At 42.0% G+C, this 26,982-nt stretch overlaps 1 protein-coding gene across 5 annotated transcripts in view; it reads right to left on the bottom strand.

The window, feature by feature from the left end:
- The window catches only part of UNC13B (unc-13 homolog B), a 176,022-nt gene that overhangs the window by 33,494 nt on the left and 115,546 nt on the right, over nucleotides 1-26,982 (bottom strand). For 4 of the 5 annotated variants that reach the window (XM_078862355.1, XM_078862357.1, XM_078862358.1 and 1 more), the window contains 12 exons: nucleotides 24,812-25,039; nucleotides 23,834-23,975; nucleotides 21,757-21,926; nucleotides 18,437-18,496; nucleotides 16,964-17,079; nucleotides 14,513-14,676; nucleotides 12,209-12,359; nucleotides 10,799-10,867; nucleotides 9,818-9,907; nucleotides 8,919-9,056; nucleotides 7,148-7,281; nucleotides 5,826-5,911 (listed from right to left, as the gene is read on the bottom strand). In XM_078862355.1, coding sequence (XP_078718481.1) covers nucleotides 5,826-5,911; nucleotides 7,148-7,281; nucleotides 8,919-9,056; nucleotides 9,818-9,907; nucleotides 10,799-10,867; nucleotides 12,209-12,359; nucleotides 14,513-14,676; nucleotides 16,964-17,079; nucleotides 18,437-18,496; nucleotides 21,757-21,926; nucleotides 23,834-23,975; nucleotides 24,812-25,039 — 1,548 coding nt within the window. The remainder of the gene's footprint in view (nucleotides 1-5,825; nucleotides 5,912-7,147; nucleotides 7,282-8,918; nucleotides 9,057-9,817; nucleotides 9,908-10,798; nucleotides 10,868-12,208; nucleotides 12,360-14,512; nucleotides 14,677-16,963; nucleotides 17,080-18,436; nucleotides 18,497-21,756; nucleotides 21,927-23,833; nucleotides 23,976-24,811; nucleotides 25,040-26,982) is intronic. The other variant, XM_078862359.1, reaches the window with a different exon arrangement.

The following is a 26,982-nucleotide window of genomic DNA, read 5'->3' as shown; positions in this document are numbered from 1 at the left end:
TAAGCCTCTCTGAATAAGTTATTTTTGACAGGCATCAGTACAGAGTGAAAGCAAAATGCATCACATACAGATATATATTATAAATATATTAAGTGCCAAACACAAAGTTTGTCTAGTAAATTGCTCTCACAATTCTAAATAGGGGTTATAAATTGTGCAGAAATCGTCCTCCAGTAACACTTATGTCTCTCCGAAAAGTCTCTGCGGGAGGTGCCAAAGATGATGAGCCTTTTGTAATGACACCAAAACAATGCCATCTGGGCCATGCCTGGGGCTGAGGATTTGCAACATGACATTTTTTTAAAAAATGAAAAGCCTTGAACAAATGGGTCATACATTTAAGGTGGCGTACAACGTCAGTCATGCCAAAGTCTATTGTTTAATTCTAGATTTGAAGCTTTCGTGACTGCAAGGATTCACTCTTTGGTTTTTTCGGTAAAGTCACGTAGGTAAAAAATAAAATAAATGAAAACTAAATTAAATCACGACGCTTGTGTTGCGCCCGAAACGTCGTGATTTAATCCAGTTGTTTTCATTTATTTTATTTAATTTTTTACCTTCGTGACTTTACCGAAAAAAAACAAAGAGTAGTCTATTGTTTCCCTGCTATAAATGTTTTCAGTGTATTTAATTCACCATATTAAGACAATGGGTGGAGTGGTGATGAGATGGTCAGCGGCACTGTTTTATTGAGTTGGAAAGCTGAGTTTAATTCCTGGTCAGTGATATCTGAACTGGTCCAACTGACCAGCATGGTGAAGTATAGTCAACCAAACCCCCATAACTGACACTGTGTGAGAAAGGGTTTCATTTCGCAGGCGATTGACAAAAGGCTTCATATTTCGTGAAGAAGAAAGTTGTTATTCTTTACACATTTTTATCAATACCGGTAAATAGCGTGAGGAGGGCATATTGGTGGCTGCTGATATGAGTTTATGAATGAATGGCAAGGTGCTCTGCTCTCATCAACATCCAATGTAATCACTTGCATGTGATATGAATGTGTTCAACAGGTGTCAACCTGAAAAATCTCATCTATTTGATTCCCTGCCACCAGTTGATTCAAAAATCAATAGATTCGTTTCACCTCGGTATAAAATGCTGTCCAGTGGTGCGACACATGACAAATAATCACAGACATATTGGACATTTTGTTGATAAACTCTTTGGAGGGAGAGATACCTCAACGTCAAGTACTGAGGGTGTATGCTGCTGATGAACAATTTCGGGACAGTTGTTAATTTGTTTAAGTAGCTGCTTTTTTATGAATCTTGACGTTTAGCATATGGTAGTGGCAAGGACCCTTTCACGGTCTTCAAATGATAGTTTTTGTATCCAGCTTATCCTCTGCATAAGTAAACAATACTCATAATGCGGTCAGGCCACTCGTTGTTGATGCCCAACATTGTAACTGCTAACAGATAATTTTTTTTGAGAATAAAAAAAAATGTATTCATAAATGTCACGAAAAAAAATATTAAACTAAATGTTTGATTTATCAACACGGCATGAAAGCCCATATAAATGGACATCCCCGTCATATGCAACCCACGGCAATACAATAATACGCCGCTTCACGTCGCAAGTGTGTGGGGCTGAGGCGACGCCAATCTGGTAACGGCGTTAATAACAACGTGACGACGTATCTGCGACACGACGTCCAAGCGCATTGCTGCAATGACGTCACTGCATCCGCGTGGTCACAGATACCAACGTGGCATGAACCCTTTGCCGTGTGCTCTGACAAGTGCAACCCCCACATGCACTGGATTCTCGACTGCATGTGGTGACACAGCAAGCAGCTGGGAAATTCAGCTGTTTCTTGCAACATTTGGCACAAACATTCTACAGGCTTGGAGAAGACGATGATGCAAATATTCTGGTAAATTAACAAATACATTAACTCAACTAAAAGAGGTTATTTTGTCCCCCTTCAGGGATAGTATAACAAAGGAAAGTTGAGCAGGAAAGGAACGTACATCAACTTCTACAGGTATCGTGCAGAACACCTGTGGTAAGGTTAGGTAAGGAATAGCAGCACAACACACACATATCCCATGATCTCCATGAATGAGGCCCTGTAAACGTCTCGTTAGTTTGGTACACTCTTGGATTTATTTGGCGTATGGGCAGCCCAATATTTGATGGTGTCTGCCCAGTAAAAAAAACTGCACATGAGAGGCTAGGTTAGCTTTCAATTTATTTAAACAAAATAAATAGCTACGCCTATGAATTTGGAAATGAGTATATGTTTGGGTGTAGGAATTGAGATTTAAATTCACCATGCTAAACATCCACCAAACATTTGCCATCAACTATAGGAGTGACAAGTTGCTTAGTATTTCTTGATCATAAACGTGCCGCCAATTTGTCCTCTAAAGGTTACTGTTGCCATGTTTGAAATCCTCGTTATTAAACGGGAGACACGTAAAGCAACCTTTACAGGGCCTCATAAAGCTCTGTATCTGGGACCATTTCTTACCGGTAGAGAACAGCACGCTACGTACACACACAGTGGCCGAGCCTTGACACACACACAGGTCATGAACAGAAACAAAAAACATGTAAAATAAATAATAAAAGAACATAAAATGTAAAATATGCAGCTTGCAAAATATCTTATATAAAGTGATGAGCTAGAACGCATTCGTAATTTGCCATACATAAGTTTGGTATGTATCGTGACAATTACTGGGCTCGTTTTCATCCCAATTCACTCGTGCACATTTGGATGGGTATATAATTTTGCAATACATGTTATATGAGAGTTCCTTCGAAGGCGTATGACATTGCTAGACAACATGAATACGGAGCAGACAAAGGACCTGCCCTGTAATTCTCTACTCACGCCACGATTGGTGGAAGGGGCCTCCACTATATAAGCTCCAGAGAGCACCTCTAAGAGCGTTTTGGCCTACTCTTCCATGCTGGCCGGAAACACTTTGGAAGAGGTAAGCGTAGCCCACACTTTACCCCACCACACGTGACCTGCCAGTGGCGTTACCTTTTCTACTGCTGAGCAGACAGGCGCCAGGGGTTTAATAAACCTTCCCAATTGTTTCAACTGGCGCGTTTCGAGATAATATATTATCCGATTACCGAGGAATTTGCAATCGCATTACAAAGAAAATCTTTTTTTTTTCTGTAGGACCGATAACCCAATTTATATTTAACATTCACTAAAACACAGTAAAATTAACATTTTCAAATAACTCTGTGCATCACATAGTGTGTTTACACCAAATAAAACTTACTGTATTCTTGACTCAATAAAAATGTTCCAATTTCTGCAAACAATACCGCAAATAACTCCGACGCGGGCATTCGCGAAGAGCAATAAAAAAAAATAGCGAACTAAATTACTTTTTTTTTCCTACAAAGCAAAACATCTGGCGAAGCATCGTGAACAATGCCACTAAAGGGGCGTTTGCGTGCGCGAGCTACTTGAACGCAATGGAGGAAGGAACAAGGGGGATGGGACGAGGGAGTGGACACGGGTGGCACACTCGATGACGGACAGGCAGACCAACCAGACACACTGGAGACGACAGAGGCAGGCAGACAGAGAGCCATCTGTTGCTAAAGTAGGGAAATGTGCGCTACAGTTTTGTTTTTCATGATCCGTTTTCAAGGCAGATCATGCGCGTTCGTTGCGTGAATAACACCATCGGTTATTCCCAGCTTGCCGTTGCCTAAAGGAGATTTGCATGCAAGCAACGCGTTGATGGACGCTTCTTACCATGACAGTGTGTTGAGTGTAAGCGCTGTTTGTAGGCTAAACGTTGTCAATGAAAGTGAGGGTGCGACGGTGGCACAAGGCCAGGCACAATGAAGCAGGGAAGGCACAAGGAGTACAAATGAAAAATGAAAACGACACACATGGAAACAGTAGCCCCACAATGAAAGCATAACAAAATTGAACACACATGATTGATGGTCGTCATGTCTTACAGTGGAAAGGCTGTTAGTTTTACGAGTTTGATGACGAAGAGACTCGACCCCGATAGGGCTTAAGGCCTGTCAAATGTTCGTTGTGATGAAGGCAAATACTCAAACGGTATTGCTGTTCGAATGATGGAGTGGCATTCTTTTTCTGCACCGTAAGCCTGTGTGTATTTGTTGTTGGATAAGAACTTGGGAAAACATCATTCTAACTGGGTTTCCAAATTACCAAAACCCTATATTGTCCTGTTACAGGAGACATGTATTCCTTCCCTCCCACAGATCCCTTACGATTAGATAAAAAAACACATTAAACACGGCAAGCATAATTCCCACATTTTGGATCTATGTAAAAAACAACTCTTGCTGTAAATTGAGTGTATTTTGCCAAGCTTACTGCATTCTATTTCCAATTTTATTTGCTCCATTGTCACTTATCCTGGTCTCGGAATCTCACCTGGTTACAGAAAATAAAACTGGAAACGTTAACATCTCCGAGTTTACAATAAAAAAAAACCCTCTATTATGGATGATATTGGTTGCGAAAGCGTACGTGTTAAATCTCCGAGTTTGATTGGCCTTTGTTGATCAGAGATCTGCCACCGTGGCTCCAGACAAATAGGAGGGGCAGTGGGAAATGGGCGCAATTGGCGTTGTGACATCGGCACATCCTGGTGCACGGAGCCCTTCAAGGGGCCCACTCCAAGCACAGTGGGACAGGCCATGCGCCTAATAAGGCAATTACTCTCCCAGCACCTCAGTGGCACATGACTTATGTGATAATATTTATCCAGGAAAGTCACAATTAGTTTTTAAGGACCCAGTTCTGGAGACTTCTGCATTGAGAAGTATGAACTAATGCATTTTAACGAGTGCGTTACATACTCTGAATGCGAATGTTATTTTCGTTCGACTACCAGACGTGCAACCGAAGCACACATTGTTGTTGTCTCCGTGTCTGTCTCTCCTTGTCTGTGCTTCTTGGCCTCTGCCTACTCCCACCCTCCGTGTCCCTCTCTGCTGCCTCTGTTCTCCGTGTGCACTCTCCCCCTGTCATGTTTCCTCTTCTCCGTTCTCTTCTCTTACAAAACTCAGATGCGCCCACTCTGTTCCTGAATCGCAAATTAGACCTTGCAATTTAAGCCACAATCATGACAGGATCCCCAGGTCCACCAGCTGTTGGTTGTGTCTCGGGGCTAAACGTAAGTTGCAATGCTCTGCCCAGAAAACGCCCTTTTTTAACTCATCAAACGATCCGCCAGAATTCACTTGGGATATAGATATATAAAGTGGGCTTCACAAGTTCACGCCCCCTGCCCCTTGCCACGCCCCCACAGTTGGCAAGCCATGAACAATGTCTCGGTCCGTCTCCACCGGTGGACAACGTCTTCTTTGATTAAACTTCGCATCGACATTCCACTCTTCCTGTCCCCTGCCTATGTCCTGAATACTCTTTTTGTAGATGTGAGCACTGTTAACTATTGCTGCACGTTCAAGAGCAAATACTTTATTATGAAAAGCTTTGTTGTTTCATTTCCATCTTAATCCGCCGCACTGCTAAGTGTTTTCCCGCTACGGTAATACTGTTGTATTTTTTCCATCGCAAACGATGCAAATCAAGCTTTCAGAAGATTTGTCACAGTGTAACAAAAATAATGATAATAGAAAGTAACAACAAAGCTTCCAAGGATTTGCTCATTTGTACTCCATTACACTTAATAGTCTTGCACATCGTATCGTGTTGCTATATGTGCATATTTATTTGAGAGACCGCATTGCGATAAGCTCATTGTTCAACAAATTAGATTCCACCAGCACATCCATAAGCATAATGACAATCTCGACACTCCAATCATTGTATATATGTTCCTGCTGGTACCTACCTTCAAGGGCATACTTCATGTCCTGAGCGAAGGCTATCCACATAACCTCTGCACTGATCTTGCCCACATTGAGCTCTTGAGGGAACCTAGGGAAACACACAAAGCTCATTTACGCAGTGTCCCATGTACCGCACGCTACCTTCACTTCACTCCGACGCACCCGCAGGAGCACATGGCACAAGGTGGTGGGCGGGGGGGGGAAACGCCGTCGAGCAGCGGGAGTCATCGAGCACAAATTGGCACACGCACGCTCAACGAATAGAAAGCGTTTAGTTTGCAATTTGTTTGAAGGGGGGTCTGGAAATGAAAGAAACAAAATAACGGGCGCGTCATCAACTGATGCGGGCGTCGTCCGTTCACAGCGCCTGGCGCGCTTTGTAAAAAAAAAAACTCCATCGAGACGCTTGGCAGTGATGGGATTCGAGGCACTGCACCCCGTACCATGTGGGCCAGCCATTCGGCTATCGTGAAGGAAACAGACTGTGATGATCTCACAGGAGAGGGGATGCTTTGCAAGCAAGATGTTTCAGGTTTATCACCCGACCAGCAATGATTGTCACCGCAAAGATGTTATCGAGTAAATAAATACATATTTAAAAAGTACTACAGTATAATAAGGGGGGCTGTCATTGTTAGTGATTTTACCATACAGGAAGCTGTTAATAATGTCATAGTGATGCATCATTCTATTAGAGATGATTCTTGTGACACTTATAAACAGGTTCAAACATAATCATGTGACCTCGACATAGTCATGAAAAGAAAGAGCTGTGCAAAGCTTTGTATCCCCATCGCCGTTGTTCTCATATATTCAAGATGATTTATTATTAAACGGTGAAGTGGCCTGGCACACTTCTAAATTAGTTTAGGCAAAGGTTAAACCTAATTCAATACACTTTAAAGGTTGGATAACAATTAAAATAATACAGAAATCTAAATCTTATCCAAATACTTTTTCAAAATGAACTGGCGGTGTGCACCACATTTATTCATGTGTTTTACCCGGTATGATATTCACTGTATAAATGCAAACTGTACAAGTGAAAGATTTTAAATGTTTGTATCAGCATCTTTCATGGTCATTATGCACTCATAAGTTGACACCCTGGACACCAGGTTAAATATTTTAATTTAAAATAAAAAGCCCATGTAAAACAAAAGCAATCAGAAAACCTCTTGCAACAACGATCCATGCCCGAGACATGGGACGAACATGAACCGCAAGTTCAACATACATAGAAAGTAGAATTAAACAATGTGCATAATGAACGACAAGAGAGATTTCGTCCATTCCGAGTGGACATCAACTCGAGGCAACTCACTGGTTAAGGACAGGCGTGTAGGAGTTCTTGTCCTCTTCGATGATCGACACGATGAGGGTGATTAGCTTGGGCCAGAAGTCCAGGTTTTTTATGCTTGGCCCTTGTTCATCGGCAGGAATATCCTGCTTCTTACTCTGCGGGAGAACAATAAAATAACACGTGTGCATTCTATAACCCATATACAGCTGACAGGCTGCCAGTCTAAGTGCATTGACCATAGAGTGCTGTTATTAATCAACATTGTCTACTCGTATATAATCATGTTTTTATAAATACTACTGCGTGCATTGGATTATAGAGTCATTTAAATGAGCAATGGGCCTCTAAGTCGCAGTGTGAGATTTGTGACGGAGTGTGAAAGTGATCTTAATTAGCACTCAACACGTTCATCAATAGCACATAGTATGGTCTTGAAAAAAAAAAAATTTAAACTTCTTTCGCACCATACGTAGCAAACCATACTCATCGGAGGTGCATTTGCCCAAGACGTTGCTTGTTATATATTTTTACAATTAGGGCCACTGTGTTATTGCCGAATGTTTTGAGTATTTGCCAACGCAGCATCACCAAATAATCAGTTTAATTAGCAAACAGCTCTGTTTTGTCTCACAGTAACTAGTGCTGCTGATAGCGGCAAACAACTCCGCACTCGAGAAGCACAGTTTCTGCTCGGAGCCCGACTGCGAATATAACAGTTCTCTCAACATTCGATGAAGGTTGCAAACAAACAAGCGCATTGTACACGGCTTACACAGCAAGCCAATCTACGCAAGTGATTTCATACAATCTCAGAGGGTTAAACTCCATAAAACCCCACAATCAACGAACAGCACCAATTGCTGCAGTGGACAAAAGTAATACGAAAGTGATTTCTCGCTCAAACGAGCATTTTGCGGCCGTCTGGAATGCTCTTCCTTCCGATATTAGGAAGCCACTGGAGCTATGCACTTTTAAATCATCATCGAGATTGAAAGCTCATTTCTTTAGAACTGCTTGTTGAGTTTAGTGTGTCGTCCTTCCCTTCCGCACCTCGATGAGCACGGTTGGCTACGTACGGTGCGAAAGACGTTCAATGTACGTACGTAGATTGAGGCAGTGCTCATCTGCTGTTAACAGCCCTGAGATAGTGGTGTAAATTACTCTCCATAGGACAATCTCCGTTGAGAAAGTAATGCATTGAGTGGTCATTTGGAAGCTAACACTGGTGCATAAATTTAGGGCTACGGCAGTTAAAGATTCTTTGGCATGTGCACCATATGAACGACCATTGATATTACAATGAGTAATTCCAAGCAATGTGGTGTTCTGCACAGTCGAACTGGCTGAGGTGTGAACGGACAAAAATGCAGACTGCATGCCTAATGCAAGCTGAAGTTATCCTGTAACCCAGGGGAACGTTATGCACGTAAACGGTTGATATTTGCATTTGTGAACTAATAAATCACAGCAGCACCGTGGACGTAAATGAATGTCGACAACTGAGTAAAGGACAATATATAAATAACGTGCAAATAATTAAATTACCGCCCGGTGGGAACGGTTAGCATTCATTGGCAAAGCAATGCCAGAGACATTACTTTACGTCTGGGTTGAGGGGTGGCCTACGAGTGCAACAATGACAAAAAAAATGTACAGTTCTTGTCGCTGGGTTGAGACATTGGCTATTTTCACATCTAGTCAGCCGTTTGTAGCCTTACCAAGTCATTCGTTTGTGATATCACGGGGTCTGCGGTTTGTGATATTACCAGGTGAACAGTTTTGTTTATCTTACCGGATCAGCGGGTTGGTATTCCCGGCTATAAAGCTCATGGCAATTTGCGAAGATGTACTCGTAGGTGGAGTTGAGGCAGGCCTTGACGCAGTCTTTGACAACCATGCTGGCACGTGGGGGGCTCTGCAGCTCCTGTACCTGCAGCCGCCAGGAATATATCACACAGAGATGAGTGTGCTCTCCAGTGAACAGAGAGAAGCTGCTGTGGTGTGATGGTTAGCACACTGGACTTGCGCAATCCAGGGATCGCTGGTTCGACCCCTTCTCATGGCCAACGAAACAATGTGGCAACATTTCTTCAATGGACCCCCGCTCCCTCCGCCTCTGTCCTCGCAGCAGCATGAATGAGTACAGCAGAGTTAGTCGATGCACCATGCTGGTTGATGCGGGCTGCTGAAGGCTAGGAGCAAAGACGTGCGAGCGCCAAAAGTACAGTGTTTAACGATGGATTTTGCTGGACTGCCCATCTCGTAGCCGCAAAGCCTGTAACACCTGTCATGCACGGTGGTCACCCATCCAAGCACGATCCAAACTCAACCGTTCTTCGCTTCCGAGATGCGTGAGATCGGGCACATTCCGGTCGACTTCGTCACAGGCAGAGACACTATAACCTGTCGGTAAACTGGGCCACATTGTAAACAACTACAGTCTGCACTACTTTAAGGGAGGAAGAGCAAAACGACATGAACTCTCTCCTGAAAGCCCGCTGAGTGGCTAATAGATGTCAACATTGGCATTTAGGCTCCGGAACATATTGTCATATGCAAAAATAGCATCGTGATCTATATGATGTAGGACATTCAAAGCTACTGACACAAGTCTGAATTGACCATAACATTTCAGTGACACCCCAACAAAAATGCCTTTTATGAATGTGTTACCAATGTGAAAGGAAATACCTTCATCCTGAAGAAGGTAATACTAGTCAAAAGGTCCACTGTTGACTTCAGGTCCTGCAGTCTTTCAGGGTTACTGGCAGGGAAGTTGTTCTGTCAATGAAATAAAGCACATGTTCCCAATTATGCATGCAATACACCGGTTTGAAATAACCTCTATGAATGCTCTCCATAAGCTTTCAGTGGGCTAATTTCAATCTAGAATTAGCACAGCTTGTTAAAGCACTATGTTCTAATGAAATGACGCTCAACCAATTACTGAACTTCCCACGCCACCACCACCACCACCGCTGCCCTCCATACAGTACAATTTTAAAATGCATCTGTCGAGTATTTCAGCTTTCTGCATTGTGGTTTAACTTTTTTTTAAGGAATAGATATTGTAAAATACAATGGATGCGATAGGTTACTCGTAATTTGGTCGCTGTCAGGATTAAAAAAAACACTTAAGCTACTCACTAATCGTTCAGATAATAGTGATGGTGCAAATTGCAATTGTAGCAGAGCAAATCGAAGGTGAATAATTTAAATTCAACTGTCGATCAAGACACGCACAACTTTAACATACACTGCAGTCTGAAGGAGCATAATCGAACCAATTCTGAATTGAATGTGGTCGGGAAAAGAGCGTTCATTATCTGAAAATAATTACAATGCAATTCGCATTAATAAATCACCTAAAATAAGGTTTGACTCTTCATGGCCATAAAACAGGTGTTAAGATGTTCACACACCAAATAGAAACCTTTTGCAAGGAATCAAGTCTGCATTAACCACACACGGTACTTGTTGAACTTACGACTCTCGGTCAGAATGGGCCAACTGGACATACGGACAGGTTTGTTCGTATCTCTGAAAGTTCCTAAGTCGAATGACCCTAAGTAGAGGAGTCCCTATGTATATATATATGTACACACACACAAAGTATAATAAAACGAAATGCATGCCAATGCCACAAAGCATAATGTCATGAAGGGCCCTTACCCGGTACATGGACAGGTCAATCCGCAGCGAGTTGTGCAGCTGGTCCAAGAGCCGGACAAACCTCTCTTTCTGTTCTCATACAATTCAAACGAAGCCAAAATCGTGTTCCATAACAGTGCGCTGCTATTATTGTACAGCAACGTGGACTCAGGATTCAAACACAGTACACACAATATGCCGGGCCAAATTATGTGTTTTTTTCATGCAATGATCCTTTGGGAAGGTCTCCAGTGGCCTGTGGATAATGGGAGGAAATTGGGGATAGGATGGCCACACCTGATAACAGAATTGATTAATAAGCTGTCACAGATAGGAGGAATTAAACAATTACGAGACCTCCAACACACCTGTCATCTCTCTTCAGCTCCCACGATTTATCTGGAAAGACTGTGCTATGACCAATTTCAAGAGCAAAGCCTTTGCTAGAGAAGCAACACTTACAGGAAACCTTGCGATTGCATATTTTGTTTTGAAGATTCACATTGTATGAACACGTTGTGACGAGAATACATTTGCTAAGTTTACAATTGCTGCTAAATAGACACATTTTCCATCAAACTAAACAAACCAACATACTATCACAAAACAGCGCCGTGCAACACTACGCCAACCAAACAGAAATTCTGTCACAAACAGCAGCACACATATATGAGTAAGAATTCTGTTCAATAATGGTTTCATATTTAACCAAAGAACCAATGCACTAAAGGGGCAGTGACTTTCAATGCCGAGGTCAAAAATTCCCCCAGACCATTTCAGCGTGTAACGGGCACATGCTGCACACTGCTAGGCAGCATGTTAATGTTTTAGTCTTCCTCTAAAGTCTTGGTCTGTCTGTGGATTTCATGTAGTCACGAAATGCTGGCTGAATTAACACTGGGCACATTATTAGTCAGTAATTTGTATTTGAATGACAAAAGTGAGATCCACAGACTAAGACCAAACTCAATTCCATGTATTATCATCGACCTAGATGAAGACTACACGCTGATTAAATGAACATTGGCTACAAATAACTGAAAATAATCTGAGGCTCATCCTATGCCCGAAAAAATATGAATGTACCTGCTTGTGAAATCTAAAATTCTTAAGTAAAATAATGGGTAATATGATACTGCATTATAAAAAAAAAATGTTGCTGGCTGGCTGGGACTTGAGCGGGCAGGTTGCTTGTAGTGTTGACAGCAACATCTTGCGTGATGACATCAATCACATTCGCAGCGGTGTGCCGGGTCGTGCATCGCACTGACGTCACGCCCCCCTCCAGCCACCCCACCCTCCACCCCGGCTGTGTATCTCGCATTTGCGTGGGCAGCACTCGTCGTAAGATGGAACCGCGACCCTCAAAGGACAACATTCGGGGTAATTTAATCTTTGACACAGAATGCACGGCGGGTTTGCAGGACTCACACCAAAGTTCGACGCAGCAAAGCGGTCGGAGGCCGAGACATTTGTGGAGGCTGTGGTGTGCGCGTAGTAGGCGTTGATGTTGGCCAGCAGGGTGCTCATCACCGCAGGGACTCCCGGGCACATGTACTTAGACGACAGGCAGGAGAAATGCCTGCAAGTGCAAGCGCGTGAGCACGACGTTAAAACAGACGTGGTAAAACTCACAACGGCCACCCAATGTAGTACAACCGCACGAAAGCAGACGCGTGCTGAAATGTACGCGCACACACACACGTGTGTGTGTGTGCTGAAGTGCACGCACACACACACGTGTGTGTGCGCGCGTGTGTGTGTGTGCTGAAGTGCACGCGCACACACACTCACGCGTGTGCTCGCCAACTTGCACGCAAAGTCACGCGTTGGCACGTTTCTCAGTGGTCGAAATGGAAAAGTAGAAGCCCATTGATGCCCATTTGCCATGCAGCCAATGTTCAGTGCAGTTTCCTCCCTGCCGATAGCTTGTGGCACAGCAAAAGGAACTGCTTTGAAAAGTGCTGGTACACGTTTAGTGTTCTGAGCATTGCCTGAATGGCGTACCATCGTGTGTCCGCCAATTTCGACCACTGCATGTACTCACAAATGAATAAATCTACCGACACGCGACATTAGATTCCTAATCATGTGGAGTTGTCACCAGATGTTTGTATATCTAGAGCCACAGAATGCATTATATTCGGGGCCATTCACAACACAAATGTCCTCTCTCAGAATGTAAAATAAAAAATATGAAACTCCACTGAGAGTTGTGATGGCTTCCCATCAATAGCGCCGTAGCGCTGAAAGATCACTGCGATATGCTGCCCAAGAGCATTAAAGGGGCCGTAGCGCAGCACCACGCCATCTGCTGCTTCCTCCTCCTCCTCAGCGGGGCTCGTGATCGTGCTAATTAGATGTGATTACTTCGACCACAGGCCTTCTCTGGGCACATAATTTAGCCTAAACCAACCTGAAGTGGCCTTTGAATTATAATCACCCTCATTGGCTTTTACATTTTCAGCAGAATTTATTATATTTTACAAAGGTGCAGCAAGCCAAGTACTTGTTCACATCACTGCTCAAAGAAGGACTTCCACTTGAGAGAGTGCTCCAGGGAATTTGGCCTACTCTTCCACTCTGACCAGACATCTTGGAAGATGTGGGTACACCCACATTTATATCTCTCACTCAGATGTTCCAAAATAAAGAGAGAAAGTGGCAGATAATTAACCTCAGTGGTATTTCCTGTGGTAAAATAAAGGTGATGAGGAATGTTAAAGGAAATGCACAGGGTTAAAGAACACACATTAAGAAATAATATATCAGCATGGTGTGTCATGGATAAATGAAGAACGTTAAGAAACTATTGAGAACTTTGCTGGGATCACTAATGATGTAAATTAGGGACACGAAGAAATAATGAAAGTGAACACGGTAACACGTGGTTACATAAAACACGTATTTAAAGGACATTAAGATATAACCCAAAAGGGTTCTGTGATGGGTCAACTATTTGCCATTAATGTTCATTATCTCAATTAGCTATCAGGTTGTTAACCATGTGAGATATCCCTAGAGTAGTGGCAGCCACGACTGTGCTAGAATGTGGCAGAGTTCCCTCATCATACGGAATAAGTGCTCCATTTTCCAGGCGAAATGCGGCATTTCCAAAAAAATGTTCATACGGAGCAATTTGCTGGCTTCCTCACTGGAAATTGTTGCATTACCTAGAATAACAGCGCACATGTGTTTGGGTGTTTCTTAGAAAATAACAATATTAGCATTGACTAAACCAAAAGAGGCCATATTAGTCCACCTTAATTTGATAGTTTTGGAGATTTCCTAAAATGTCAAAATGTTGGTACAATAGCATTGAAAAAATACAATACAACTTTTAAAAACGGATTATTTCAGTATGAAAAAATTCGCACGCAAATTTGTTTTCAACATTTACAAAACCATAAAAATATTCAAAAGTTCCTAAGTTGAAGACTTAGTAATGCTTTGATTTATTCTGAAGAATAGTAATGATCATTAATGTTGTTGAAATTATCGCGTGAAATTAGCATGTGTTTAGGCATACAAATTATACACACGTAATCATATTAGGCGTTCATATTCGTCGGACACGCAGATAACTGCAAGCAGTGCCTCACGGGTAAATGATGTGCACATGTGCAAATACGCAACATTGCTAACCGTCGATTTACAAGTGCAACGGGAGGGCCGTTTAACGACGAGGGGCACGTGAAGGAGGAGGAGGGCAAGGGGGGCGGGGTCTGTACGCACGTCATCGCCTGGTAGATGGACTCAATGCCGTAGCGCATGGCAAACTCATCCACGATCTCCTGCGCCGTCTCGTCAAAGTAAACCTTCCACGCCTCGTCGCCCTTGGCGTCCGGAATCCTCACCACGCCGTTGTTTTGTATGTCGGTCAGGTAGTGGAAGAGATTCTGCGAAAGTGGTAAACGTAAAGCGACGCTCGTCGATGATTATTCTTGCAAGGGCATTTAGTTGAGTAATCTTAACAATGTTGTTAAAAATTAACAATTGCCTTTGAAAAATAATTGTAAGACTTAATTTTTAAATTAAACACATAATAACCACATGAAACTACATGGTCAAATATATGAACGCTAAGTGACGTGGTAGGATACAATTGTAAAATTATACAAGTGTTTGAAATGAAGCTCCAACAACATCTTAACATTTCTTAACAAATGAGAGTGGCAAGTCAAGCACCCTGTGTATTCCTCACACGAGGTAAATATTTAGTTAGTGACAATATTTTAAAAAAATAATTCCTCCCTGCTCTGTATTGGAGTTGTATAAGCCTCTACTTAAGCACATATAAAGCTGATTTAATATAATGTTATGTTTGGTGGCAATACTCATTATATGTCAAACCTGCATACAATGCCTTTCATGGAAAAATGTCGTTTATTAAATCCATCAAAAAACATATTAAATTGCAGCTCAGAATCCTGGCATTAAAAGCAAGTGCACTCATTACTCCGCCAATCCAGACAAACCAAGGTTTCGACGTTTCATCGTGTGGTGTGCCGACCACTGCACCCCCCCCTCCGCCCCTGCTGATGAACCATTTTTCCTCATTACAAATCGTCAGCAACGCAAGTTACATTAGCGGGTTGACACGTTTTATTTTATAGGTTTACCAAAATTGGATTTTATGATCGATTTCGGGGCAGTCAATTCGTCCTTGGGATTTCCCGTTCTTACAATTTGTACAGAGCGGTGCTTACATGTAACGCACGTATATAAAACACACACACAACCAAGTCATATGTACACGAAGTCTCTCACACACACACACACATGCAGATACACACACATACGTATCTCTGCTATGCAAATTGATTGGAGTGTTGGCTTTTGCTCCTTCCATCTATCCCCCTCCCGACTCCATCAACTCCGTTATTTCCCTGACCACCACTGGTGTCCACAATGATTGTGAGTGTTGCGTCTGAAGGCAAAACTGAAATCCATCGACCGACTGCAATTCTTGCCGTGGATACAAGGCAGATAAATGGGTGTGTCAAGTTGCAAGCACTGGTTTACAAAAGGTCAACTTTAGCATTCATCACCCATATCCAGTTTTCATTATACAAACTCCTGGTACAAACTATTATACAAACCCCTAAGTTGGGTGGTGGAGGGTTATACAGAAAGATATTGGCCGGATCATTACGTGGCCTAATGCCCAAATCAATAATGAATAATAGCGTTTGAATGTTTCAAACGCAGCATCACAGTCACTTTCAGAGAATGCTTGAAAGGAGGAGGAATACAGAAAAGACTGCAGGTGCAACGGAAGGTTGTGCGGCACCGTGACACAATGTGCATGCCAATAGAGGACTGAGCTGGTTGAAATATGGGGTGTAAATCCCTCAAAGTGGCTTAAGATAAACCAGGATTTCACATGCAGATGGTGGATTGTTACAGCCCAGTCCCCAAACAAATCCATCACGCAACTTATATTTTACATTTAATTCTACCAAGCCCAGGTCTGACATTCAAATTCCATAAAACTGGATAACTGGTGAGTGGTGACTATGCGTAAACGTATCATGAGTAAAGAGATATTGACTTAAAGCTTTCGTGACTGCAGAAATTCATATTCTTTGGGTCTTTCGGTAAATGCACGTAGATAGCTTGAAAGAAAATGTAAAGAGATTTGTTTAGAAAACACTAGTCTGTGGTATCAACCATTTAATTAATTCCCATAAAAAATACAAAATTGAAATAGGTATTTCTCTTCCATTTAACTCAATTGCATATAATGGTGGCACAGTTTGTGTGTTACATTGTGCCACTTGGCATATCTCTGTAGAATGTAAAGCATTTTAAAACTGGATATACATCAAAAAGGATCGTCTCTGGCCTACATAAAGTGAGGAAGGCAAGGGGTGAGTGTTGGCGGTTGGCTGGAGGCCCTGGCTTTAGGCGGCGCAGGAAACGAAGGCAGTGGCATCTTGCTAGGACTCGTGTCAAGGTCTGCAGTCGGTCAGCTGTGAGTGCTGAGTGTGTGTCACCTGACCCGTTTCCCGAGACACCGAAATGCCTCGGCCTACACCGTCGTGTGAAACACGCCATCGGCACCCGCGACGAGGAGGGAGAGGGTACAGTGACAAGAGACAGCGGGCCACATTTCACGCCTTGCACCAGGGCCACATGTCAATCACGCCGGGCCACCGCTCTGCACGCTACACGTGGCTTTACCTCGTGCAGGCAGGTATATTGCACGTGGTACGGCGCCACCTTCTCCTCTCCTTTGATCTCCACGCTGATGCGCAGGCGGATGGCGCCCGACACCGCCGACTTGTCCGTGCGTTTCTCTGCAGGGACACGCACGCTCTAGGTGGCACCACTCCCGGCCTCGGCAGCGATGGTACCCCTCCTCCTCCTCACCACCTTCCTACCAGCCAGCAGTGGAAGCTACCGAGATGGAATGAATGATCGAATATGGTTTCTAGACACTATGCGTGAGATAGAGAAGCAGTGATGGTCAGATAGAGATGGCTTACTGATGGTATCTCAAAGGACTACTTGGATAGATCTACCAAATGGGTTAATGATAGCAATGTTACTTGAAAGTACTACTGTGTACTACTTATGGAACAAAGCTCAAAAACGGTTTACTAATGTTGGTGCTCGATGACAGACTGCATGCCGTACCTTTGTAATATTGCCAAATGCAATGGCACATTGAAAACAGCTGATGTAGCAAATGCATTGCTCAATTTTGAAATGGGATTCTGCTGTAATTCCATTATAATTATATTCTTTGGGTCTTTCGGTAAAGCCATGTAGATATAAAAATAATTAACATTTTTTAAAATAATTGTTTAAATACTTATCAAATGCGGGTTTTAATATGTAGATTTGCATTACAGATATTTGTATACGTGGCATTATGTGTTTACTATGTATGTGAAAATTGACATGCCAGATACGATTGCAAATGAGACGCGCCATCACGAAGGTGTTTCTAGGTGAAATATTTTAATCAAGAAAAATTTAAGAAAATTTATATTTGTAATTTAATAATAATGCCATTCACTGCGGAATTAGTCTTAAGCCTCTGAATCTCAAAATTATTTTCAAGCTGGACCAGCATTGGTGTGCATGACTACGTGAGATTATGGCTGAGGTGTTTGGTAAAGGACAGATGTTACGGCAACAAAATGCAAAAATACTTTTTGCCGTACCTTGACACATGGCACATCACAGTGATTGCCAACGAATGAGGGCCAAGTTAGATATAGAATTGGCAAGCACAAAAAACAGCATGAGGTCAACCCCATCTGTGCAACAATGCCCTCTGGCTGAGTCGAGTTGAAATCGGACAGAAATCAAGACGGCGCATAGGACACACATAGCTGAAGTGAGAGAATTTAAATAATACTCATTAAAAGAAAATCGGGAGTGCTACAGCCTTGTACGAGCTTGCTAGGCGCACGCATAAATCCGTCAAATTACAAACGCAATGAGCTGCGTGTCAAGATGCGCATAGCAACCTTAAACTTTATCGCCGTGTTGGCGGTCCGTCTAAAAATGCCAGCTGTCTTGTCTCGCAATCAGTGGGGGAAGGAGGGGGGGGGCTATTCCATCGCTGCGAAGCACCAACATTAGCAGACTTGTGTTGATAGCGTCCCTGCGTATGTGATTCAGCCTGCTCACGAAACGTGATACCGATGAATAGGCGCAGGCTTCCTCGTCTCTTGGCTTTCTGTGGAAGGTCTGACGCTGGCTCTATTGAGCAGCGCCACGTTGTTTTTAATGGATATGCAGTGACAACAATAAACATACCAACGTCATCGCAACAGACGCGAATGCTTTTCATGCAGAATACACTGAACACAGAAGTTTGATGAATCACCAAAAAAAAACTTTCAACACATTCGCCAATAATATTTCCCTCAAAGGCCAATGAGAGTAGATATATGTTACTCTGTGGTTCTTTTGGTAAAGTCAGGATGATTGCCTGCATTGCAATCGAAACGTCGTGATCTATTATTTTTTCTACCTAAGTGACTTTACCGAAAGAACCAAAGAGTATGGATTCCTGCAGTCACGAAAGCTTCAAATCAAGATTAGATATATGTTGTCCGTTTAGGGAGGTGTTATTGACAAATATGTTTAGTTTTGTTGTTTGTGCACCATTGCCAACACATTATAACATGTTGGAATAAGTTGAATATCAGGTTTCAACATGTTGATGAATTTAAAAAGTAAACATTTGCTATTACTATGGTGGCCAATTACAAAAAAAAACGGAATGGATATGCACGTGCCGTGAAAAAAAGAACGTGGATAAATTATTTGTATTAGCGCATTTTTTCGTGACAATTAAAGCCTTCCTTCCACGTGCGCAAGCGATCTCCGCAGGCGCACAGCCTGGCAGAGTGATTCACATGGAGCAAGGCGCTGATCGCCCGGGGGATGTGTCACCGGGAGTTCATTTTGTCAAATGAGTGGGCAGCAAAGGACGAGAGTGGGAAAAGACAAAGAAACATGTCTGCAACGGCGAGCTGAACTGTACATTCAGAATAAACGTTTTTGGGTTAAATCGTGTTATATATAAATGTGTCGTAACCCTCCACCACCCGACACGGCCAATCAGTAAAAAAGTGTCACGTTGACAAAAGACAAATAGTTCACTACTTTAGCCCACCGGTGTGTTGAAGAGTGAATCAACAACATTTACAATTATTGAGTAAGACGTTTGGCTACGTACGGTGCGAAAGAAGTTCACCGTACATACATACGCTTTGATTCGGCTGCCAATCTTATATTTCACGTGAGCTGTAAATAAGGGAGCGCAGCCTACTGAGGAACTTTACAAAGGGGGCTTAATAATTCACTAAATTCCATACAACAGATCACTATATAGCTTTAGAAATATATATTACAATTGGCAGCCCATTAGACTTTCTACTGCTAAGTGTATGTAGAATTTCCTACACATGGTTAGATGAGAGCTTGATGGTAGAATGATGCAATGGGAATGACGACAGAACATCACATCCTACCACGTGCAGCTCAATTAGCACGTAAACAGTGTTGCAGTTTGAGTGTTTTGGTTATTTATATCTAGATTTCGATAGCCTATGTGGCTTACCCCAAATTCCGGTATACTTGTTTGGATTTGAGAGGTTTTACTGCACAAGCAACTACGAACATTTTTTTAGGTTTAATAAAATCAGTGGCTGACCTACATTACACACGTTGCCAGGGAAAGACACATTCGACAATGAAACCTAATTAATTCCATTACGTTATACATTTGAAGTCAGTTGTCTCATTTAAACAATTAAACTTATCTCTCTGTATTATGATTTAATTCATGGTGCTTGTGTACACATTGCTTGAGGCCATGTGCGTCACCAACTTCGGAGAACATGGACATTGTTTGCTCTTACTTGTGTCTCAGCCTTAGGCTGCATACAGGCGGTGACCAATGCATTGTAAGAATTGAACATGAAGTGTATGTAGACTTTGGTTCTTTCAGTAAAGTCACGTAGATAAACAAACACATTATTATTATGAATTCCTGCAGTCACGAAAGTTTTCAGTAAAAATGTATGGAGATACTTTATAGTTTAATATCTGTTCCAACACACCAATTAGCCCTATGGTATAACAGAATATACATTTGAGAAGGGATAGTAACAGAACCTAGCAACTGAATTGTATCGATAGGTACCTCGATATCAACGCCGACTGTCCCCCTTACGTGTTTGTGACTATTTTGAGCATTATGATTTTGGACAGAGCTCACAAATGGATTTTCTTATGTTAGTTAATATGAATGGATTTGATAGTTATTAACATTAAACTATACATTTCCACTGTAAATAACAATACTATTACATTACAGCACTTTGTAATGCTACTGCTCAATGAAGTTCTGTCCACTCTGTATGGGTCAAGGGATTTGCTTGACCATACTTCACCAAGCTGGTTAGTGTCAGTTGATTAAACAGAACTGGTTCGGACATCACTCGCCATTGATGTTAGCCGTGGCTGGGAATCGAACTTAGGACGCCAGGTGCATAGTGCCGTCAACTAGCCACTGTGCCACTGGTCCCATCTCCCACCGTCCATGCTAGCCAGACGACTTGGAAAGCTACGAGTAGACACACTTTTCCCTACCACGTGTGATCTGCCAATCGACTCACTGTGGTGTTCCCGTTATTACTGCTCGGTTGACAAGGAGGCTCTGGGGGTGGGGGCGGCATTGAAGACACCTGCCCAATGTTGCAGCCAAGATGCTGAGGAATTGAACCGGTGGACCTCTGGACTGCAAGTCCCCTTAGAGAAATGTCTTAATTGCTCAACGTGCATTATAAATTATTGCATAATCAAATAATAGAACGGCACAACAATGATAAAACAAGTAAACAACACATAACTGTGCACAACCAGCACAACATCTTGCATTAGCAACATCTTACAATAGCAAAATCTTACATTAGCAACATCTTACAACAGGCATAAAGCAGTGGCAGAGGCTGCTAATATAATGTAGTAAGTGGTACAGTGAGAAATCGTAGTCGACTCACTTTGTACGGGGGGTGAAATGAAACTGGATTATTTTTTAATGGTGATGACCAGTTGTGCAATGCGCAGTGTATTACTGAACTGTGCACGAACTGCATTTTCTAGATCTCAAGGAAATTATTTTTCATACTGAAAAAATATACCCGGTCTGGAAGAGCAATGTCATATTTTTTAAACGGCAGAGCAATCAGTTCGTACGCGGAAGATTGCGAGTTCAACTCCAGGATGGGAATTGAGTCAGCCCCATCATCCCTATGGGGTTGATAAAATATCTACCACTTTGTGAGTGCCATATTTTCTTTTAGAGAATGTATGCTGAGCTTATTTCGGACCGTACGTAGTCAACCATGCTAATTGGAGGTGCTACGTATGCCGCGAAAGAAGCTCAACATACATACAAACTAAACACAAACAGCAGAATCCTGTGCCAGTGCAGTGCGTTTGCATACCGAGGTTGTACCAGACATCCATCTCGCCGCTCAGCGTGCGGACCTCGATGATCGTCTGACCCAGGAAGTCATCCGACTCCCGCTTGAGCCGCTGTTTGACACGCGACTTGATGTCGTCGTCCTCGTCCCACACGCGCACCTTGATTCGGTCCGACGAGTTGTGGCACTCGCTGCGTGGGCACAGGGAGGAGGAGGAGGACACACGATTTCCTCCGTTGTCAGAACTGTTCTCAAAAATGTTGGTGTCCATTGCCCATCGCGTGAATAAAAACGCACGTGGATTACGTTTCGCTCGGCTCTGTAATTATATCTCACAATATGCGAAGCTCGTTTTAGGAATGTCTCAAGTAACACACATGGCTAGCGTTTAGAAGAGGAGACATACAGCTGTGCTCACATTAATCTACTCTAAAATCATATATTCAAAAACCTTTTTAGTCCAAAGCTAAGCAAGTCAATCCTGATTGGCATACCCGATGCTCGAAGGCAACTTTAATGTACAATTGAAAATATTACAGAAACATTTAAACAACACCCCCCTTCCCCATCCTCAAAACATCATCTCAAATGATTAATAATGCCTCGCTGCCAAAACCGTAGTAGCGAATAATTGCTGAATGTGGTAATTCATAGGCTGTTAGTATCCAAAGAGCATTGACAGGCAGGAAAACAGACCTGGTATGCCCAAGTCAACATCGGGTTGTTAGATGCTGTGCACCTATAAATATAGGGTTTCTGGGGCATTTTACGATTTTCTGTCAGCCATTTTGGGAGAAAAATAAATATATAATGCACTAAATGCCACTGCCATAGTAATGCTCTTTCCTTTTTTTATAACTGACGTACAATTCGCAGAATTCAACCCACGCTGACTTTTAAGAGACACTTAAATGGCACCGTCTCTGGCTCCAGGATTGTGAGCGACGCCAAGTTTAGCTTTGCCACCCCTCAAGAGCCCCGGCCATAGTCACGTGCCGTGGAAAATAAAATTGTGCCCATTATCAATTGCATTATTATTGTAATTGCATGAAAACAAACAACATGAAAATACAAGTGCACGTCATTACAATGGGATAGTTTAAGCTGTCAGAGAAACTATTCCAAAAGGTCAAAACAAACTTGAATCAACGCATTTTGTACAGACTGCTCCTAAAATGCTTTGAAATTGGAAAGCACACAATTTTTTAAGTGATGAAAAGATGACACAAATAAATTCCCAGGTTCTGACTGGGAATGCACAGCTTTGTTTAATATGAGAAAGGATTACTTGGAAAATAGTGCTTCATAAGGAGACTACATATCCTCGCGCAGGAATTTTGTGCAACTTTGATTACAACTGCTGCCGTACATTTGGTTACTTTTTTTTATTACACAGGGCAAAAATAATGGTGGAAATTCATGGTAAAGTATGATTAATTTGTATAGGTAGAGGTGACCAGGTGGGATAGGAGTCAGAGGCCACCTGAGCAGACACCACTGAGATCTTGGGATCAAGTACAGTTTTCTGTCACTTCTGATTAAACCAACGTTCTCGTCTGTGACACATTTGATGGTTTCAGCTTAGAAACTACTCACTGCATGAAAAAAAATCATATTAAATGTACTTTTTTTCCTGAATTGGCAAAATTTCAGCTATGAGAATTGAACAAAAAAAACTGTTTTGATTGCCGTGCCATGAACATTTATGATAGAGGCCAACTGTAATAACATTTTACCAGTTTATTATTTTTAAAAGGTATTTAAAAAACAATACAAAGCAGCAGCAGTGGGACTCAAATTCAAGACTGATGCCTCATAGCTCATTTCCCAGTGCTCGTATCCCCTACTGCGTGCAATCTTCAACATGAAATATACTGAGCTTACTTTAATAGCTAAAAAGAGCCCTCACGTGTATTATTTTTTTGAAGTTTATATTTTTCATATATAATTATTGTCATCATAGAATTGTAAGCTTAAATGTATATTTTGTGTTATCATTACCCAACATGGGTACTTTAATTAGAAGTGTAATTTGAAAACACAGCATTACAGGTTTTAATACTGTGAGCCACAAAAACTGCGTGCTTTAAAAACTCACAAATGAAATTTCTCATCCCACACGGGGTTCAAGTTGCCATAGATGGTTTTCGTCCGTTTCTTCGTTTTTCCAACTTGCACCGTGACGTACGGATCGCTGGAACCTGTCTTGTCTTTGGCTTGTAAACCCTGTGCACTCACGACTGGAGATACCAAAGACAAAGTACATGAGGGTACAAGAATGCAAAAGTCTCACTTCACAAAGTATATGGATGAATAGTGAGATTATTTCGGATGAGAAAAAATAAATAACAAGCAAAAGATATGCAATGTGAAAGTTGTATAGCAGATAGATGCGGGGAATACGCTGCCATGATGGAAACCAGCAGGGTCCTAATGCAGCAGAGATTTTAATGCTTGGAAATCTACCTTAAAACATCGAAGGCTTGACGGAATTAAATTTTCATTTAATTGTCTGTCATTCAATTTAACATTTTCCAATCATTTTATTCTGTATTTTAATTTTATCAATCAAGGCTGAGTGACATTTTAACCGCATTACATAAACCACACCAGGGTCTAATTAATGCAATAGCAGAAAGGTAGTTAACACCAACATTACGCAAAAATCCTCATAATATTTCTAAACCAATTTTTTTCTGTTTATTATTGGCAAGAAAAGTACTTTATGCTAAACATGACAAGCAGGCCCACACATTATTTTCCAGACAGACATTGCACATGTTCTGTATGGGGCCAGCAACTCTCTTGGCTCGGCCTCAAGGAGTCATCACGATTATCATCAGTCTTGGTCAACCCACCCCCGCTCACGATCATGCGATGTAACAATCCACCTTGCCATCTGCACAGGAGCGTTCCATTCCTAGTCTGCCACTCAAGTCATTATTCCTAACCCAACAGCTATGATCCCTTCTGTTGATACGTTCTACCCAAGCTAACTTACTCATCCTCACAGTTTGAACTGGATATTCTCTAATCCATGTTTTCCCCTCATTCTGTCCCTCAAGGAGTCACGCACCAGTGATTGTGAGTTTTGCAGACCACTTGGAAGTGCCGTCCAGCACGCTCTGCTTGACGGACTTGGTGTGCTGGGCATGGGCCTGCTTGGCCACCGAAAACACCTCTCGGATCAGCTCAAAGATCTCAGGTTTGTTCCTCTCGCGGATCTTCATGCGATCCTTCATGGCCATGATGATGTTTTGCGTGCGGTCCTCTGCCCCGTGCTTCGAGCTCTTTTCGGCGGCGCCTATAAGAGCAAGAGACAGAGTCAATAAACATTTATTGCATGATTAATCAGTCAATTCATGAATCAATCAATCAACGAATTTACTTATCACATTTTAAAGTGTCTCAATGCTTAAGCAAGCGTTGGGAAATGCTCATCTCTGATGATAGTCTTTATCCAGTGATCGCAATTTCAATTTCTCAATGAAGGTCTGTATTTCCCAAGACAACTGTTGAATTCTCACAAAAGGTTCTCATTGTATTTTCCCGGCATAGATAATAGGCCAAAGTAATAATCCTTCGTGAAGATCTGCACCGTCTAGTTTTGAGTCAAGCACTCTTCTAACGCAAAAACCTCTATTATGGCTCTTCCACTATGCCACCCAGCCAGAAATGTGATAATTTTGTAATTGTAGATGATTAATAATATCTACATATATATAATTAATACAATTATATAAATTATGTTTTTCATATATAATTGAGGGTAAGTTTGACTAATTCTGGCTTTGATTCCAAGTTTAAAAACATTGTTCATAGCAGATTGTTACAGGGTCTTTACGGTCTATACCAGGCCCGGCCTAAAGGGGTGGGTGATCAGGGTGCCTACCCAGGGAACAGGGATTTGAGGACACCAACAATTTAAGGAGTGCCAAAGCTTGACAAATGGAGAAAGAGATACAGCGAAAAAGACAGAGAGAGAAAAACAAACACAAACCGAGGCCACCTGCACCACCCCTCCCTGCTTACCCCAGCACCACTGGTGGCCCCCTTGGCAAACAAACATTTTTGTTCATGCACGGCACCACATATGTCACACCTGGCCCTGTACAATGCTTCACAGAATGCTATCTTTAATACTAAAGAAGTAATTTGCTGTGACACAATGCCAGGTATTCTTGGGCTGACACACAAGATTAACTTCATGCTGGGGCAAGAATACTCAGTGATGGCCTATTGTGCGATAACCTAAGTAAAGCCTGCTAGTCCACATCAAACACAACTGCCTCCAATTTTATAACAAAAACTGTTCATCAGGATGTGCTATGAAGGAGGGCCATTGTCTGAAATGTCATCAATAACATGATTTTTTTTGTATCTGTATGGCAGTGTTATTGAAACATGTGTTGAGTTTTTTTTCAGCTTTTGAGATCAGGCCAAAGCAAGTTCATCTGTAAAACTCTTGCTTTTATATTAAGATAATTTCATTATTTATGAAATAATGTATTTGTTTAAAGAATGCATTTGAACTTTGATTAGCTTTAGTATTGTAATTGTTTAAAGAGGTTAACCTTTTTAAACATCTGAATACTGTAATCTCATTAAGTCTACAAGGCAGCATGTTTGTTACTTTGCTAAGAATGTGAACTTAATGATTTTTAATTACATTAAACATCCCCATTAGCAAGCCAACAGTAAACAAACAGTATTCATTAAATACTGGCATGTGGCACATTGCAGCTCTTCTATCCTGACAGAATTGGAAATAGAATGAGCAGGCAATGCAATGCCTTGTGTGTAAAAAAAAAATCTGTGTCAGCTATAAACAAAAAAACCCACCGTGAAGATTCGCATCTTAAGGAGTATAATTCCCCTTAGTTTTGCCCATCAAAAGCGTCACCCCTGTTTCCTGCTGGATCAGTCTGATCAGTGATTATTCCCATTATCTGAAGGTTGCCCATTCCTATAATATGCAAGTTTGCAGACAATATGAGAGGGAGAGAGGAGCCACCGACGGTAATACACACACAGTTGTGTCATGGATAAGGGGTAATACACACACACACACACAGTTGTGTCATGCATAAGGGGAGGTTTTTGTACTCAGTTTACGAGTGAAATCACCAAAATATCACAAGTAAAAATAATCACGAATTAAGTTGGTACATAAAGTCTAAACACAAGAATTACCATCATCACGTAGAGCAGTTGGGTCAATATTGATGAATATAGCCATGGGACACT

The sequence above is a fragment of the Lampetra fluviatilis genome, chromosome 13 (assembly GCF_964198595.1).
Source record: "Lampetra fluviatilis chromosome 13, kcLamFluv1.1, whole genome shotgun sequence".
Taxonomy (NCBI): domain Eukaryota; kingdom Metazoa; phylum Chordata; class Hyperoartia; order Petromyzontiformes; family Petromyzontidae; genus Lampetra; species Lampetra fluviatilis.
This window is presented reverse-complemented; position numbering and strand designations above follow the sequence as displayed.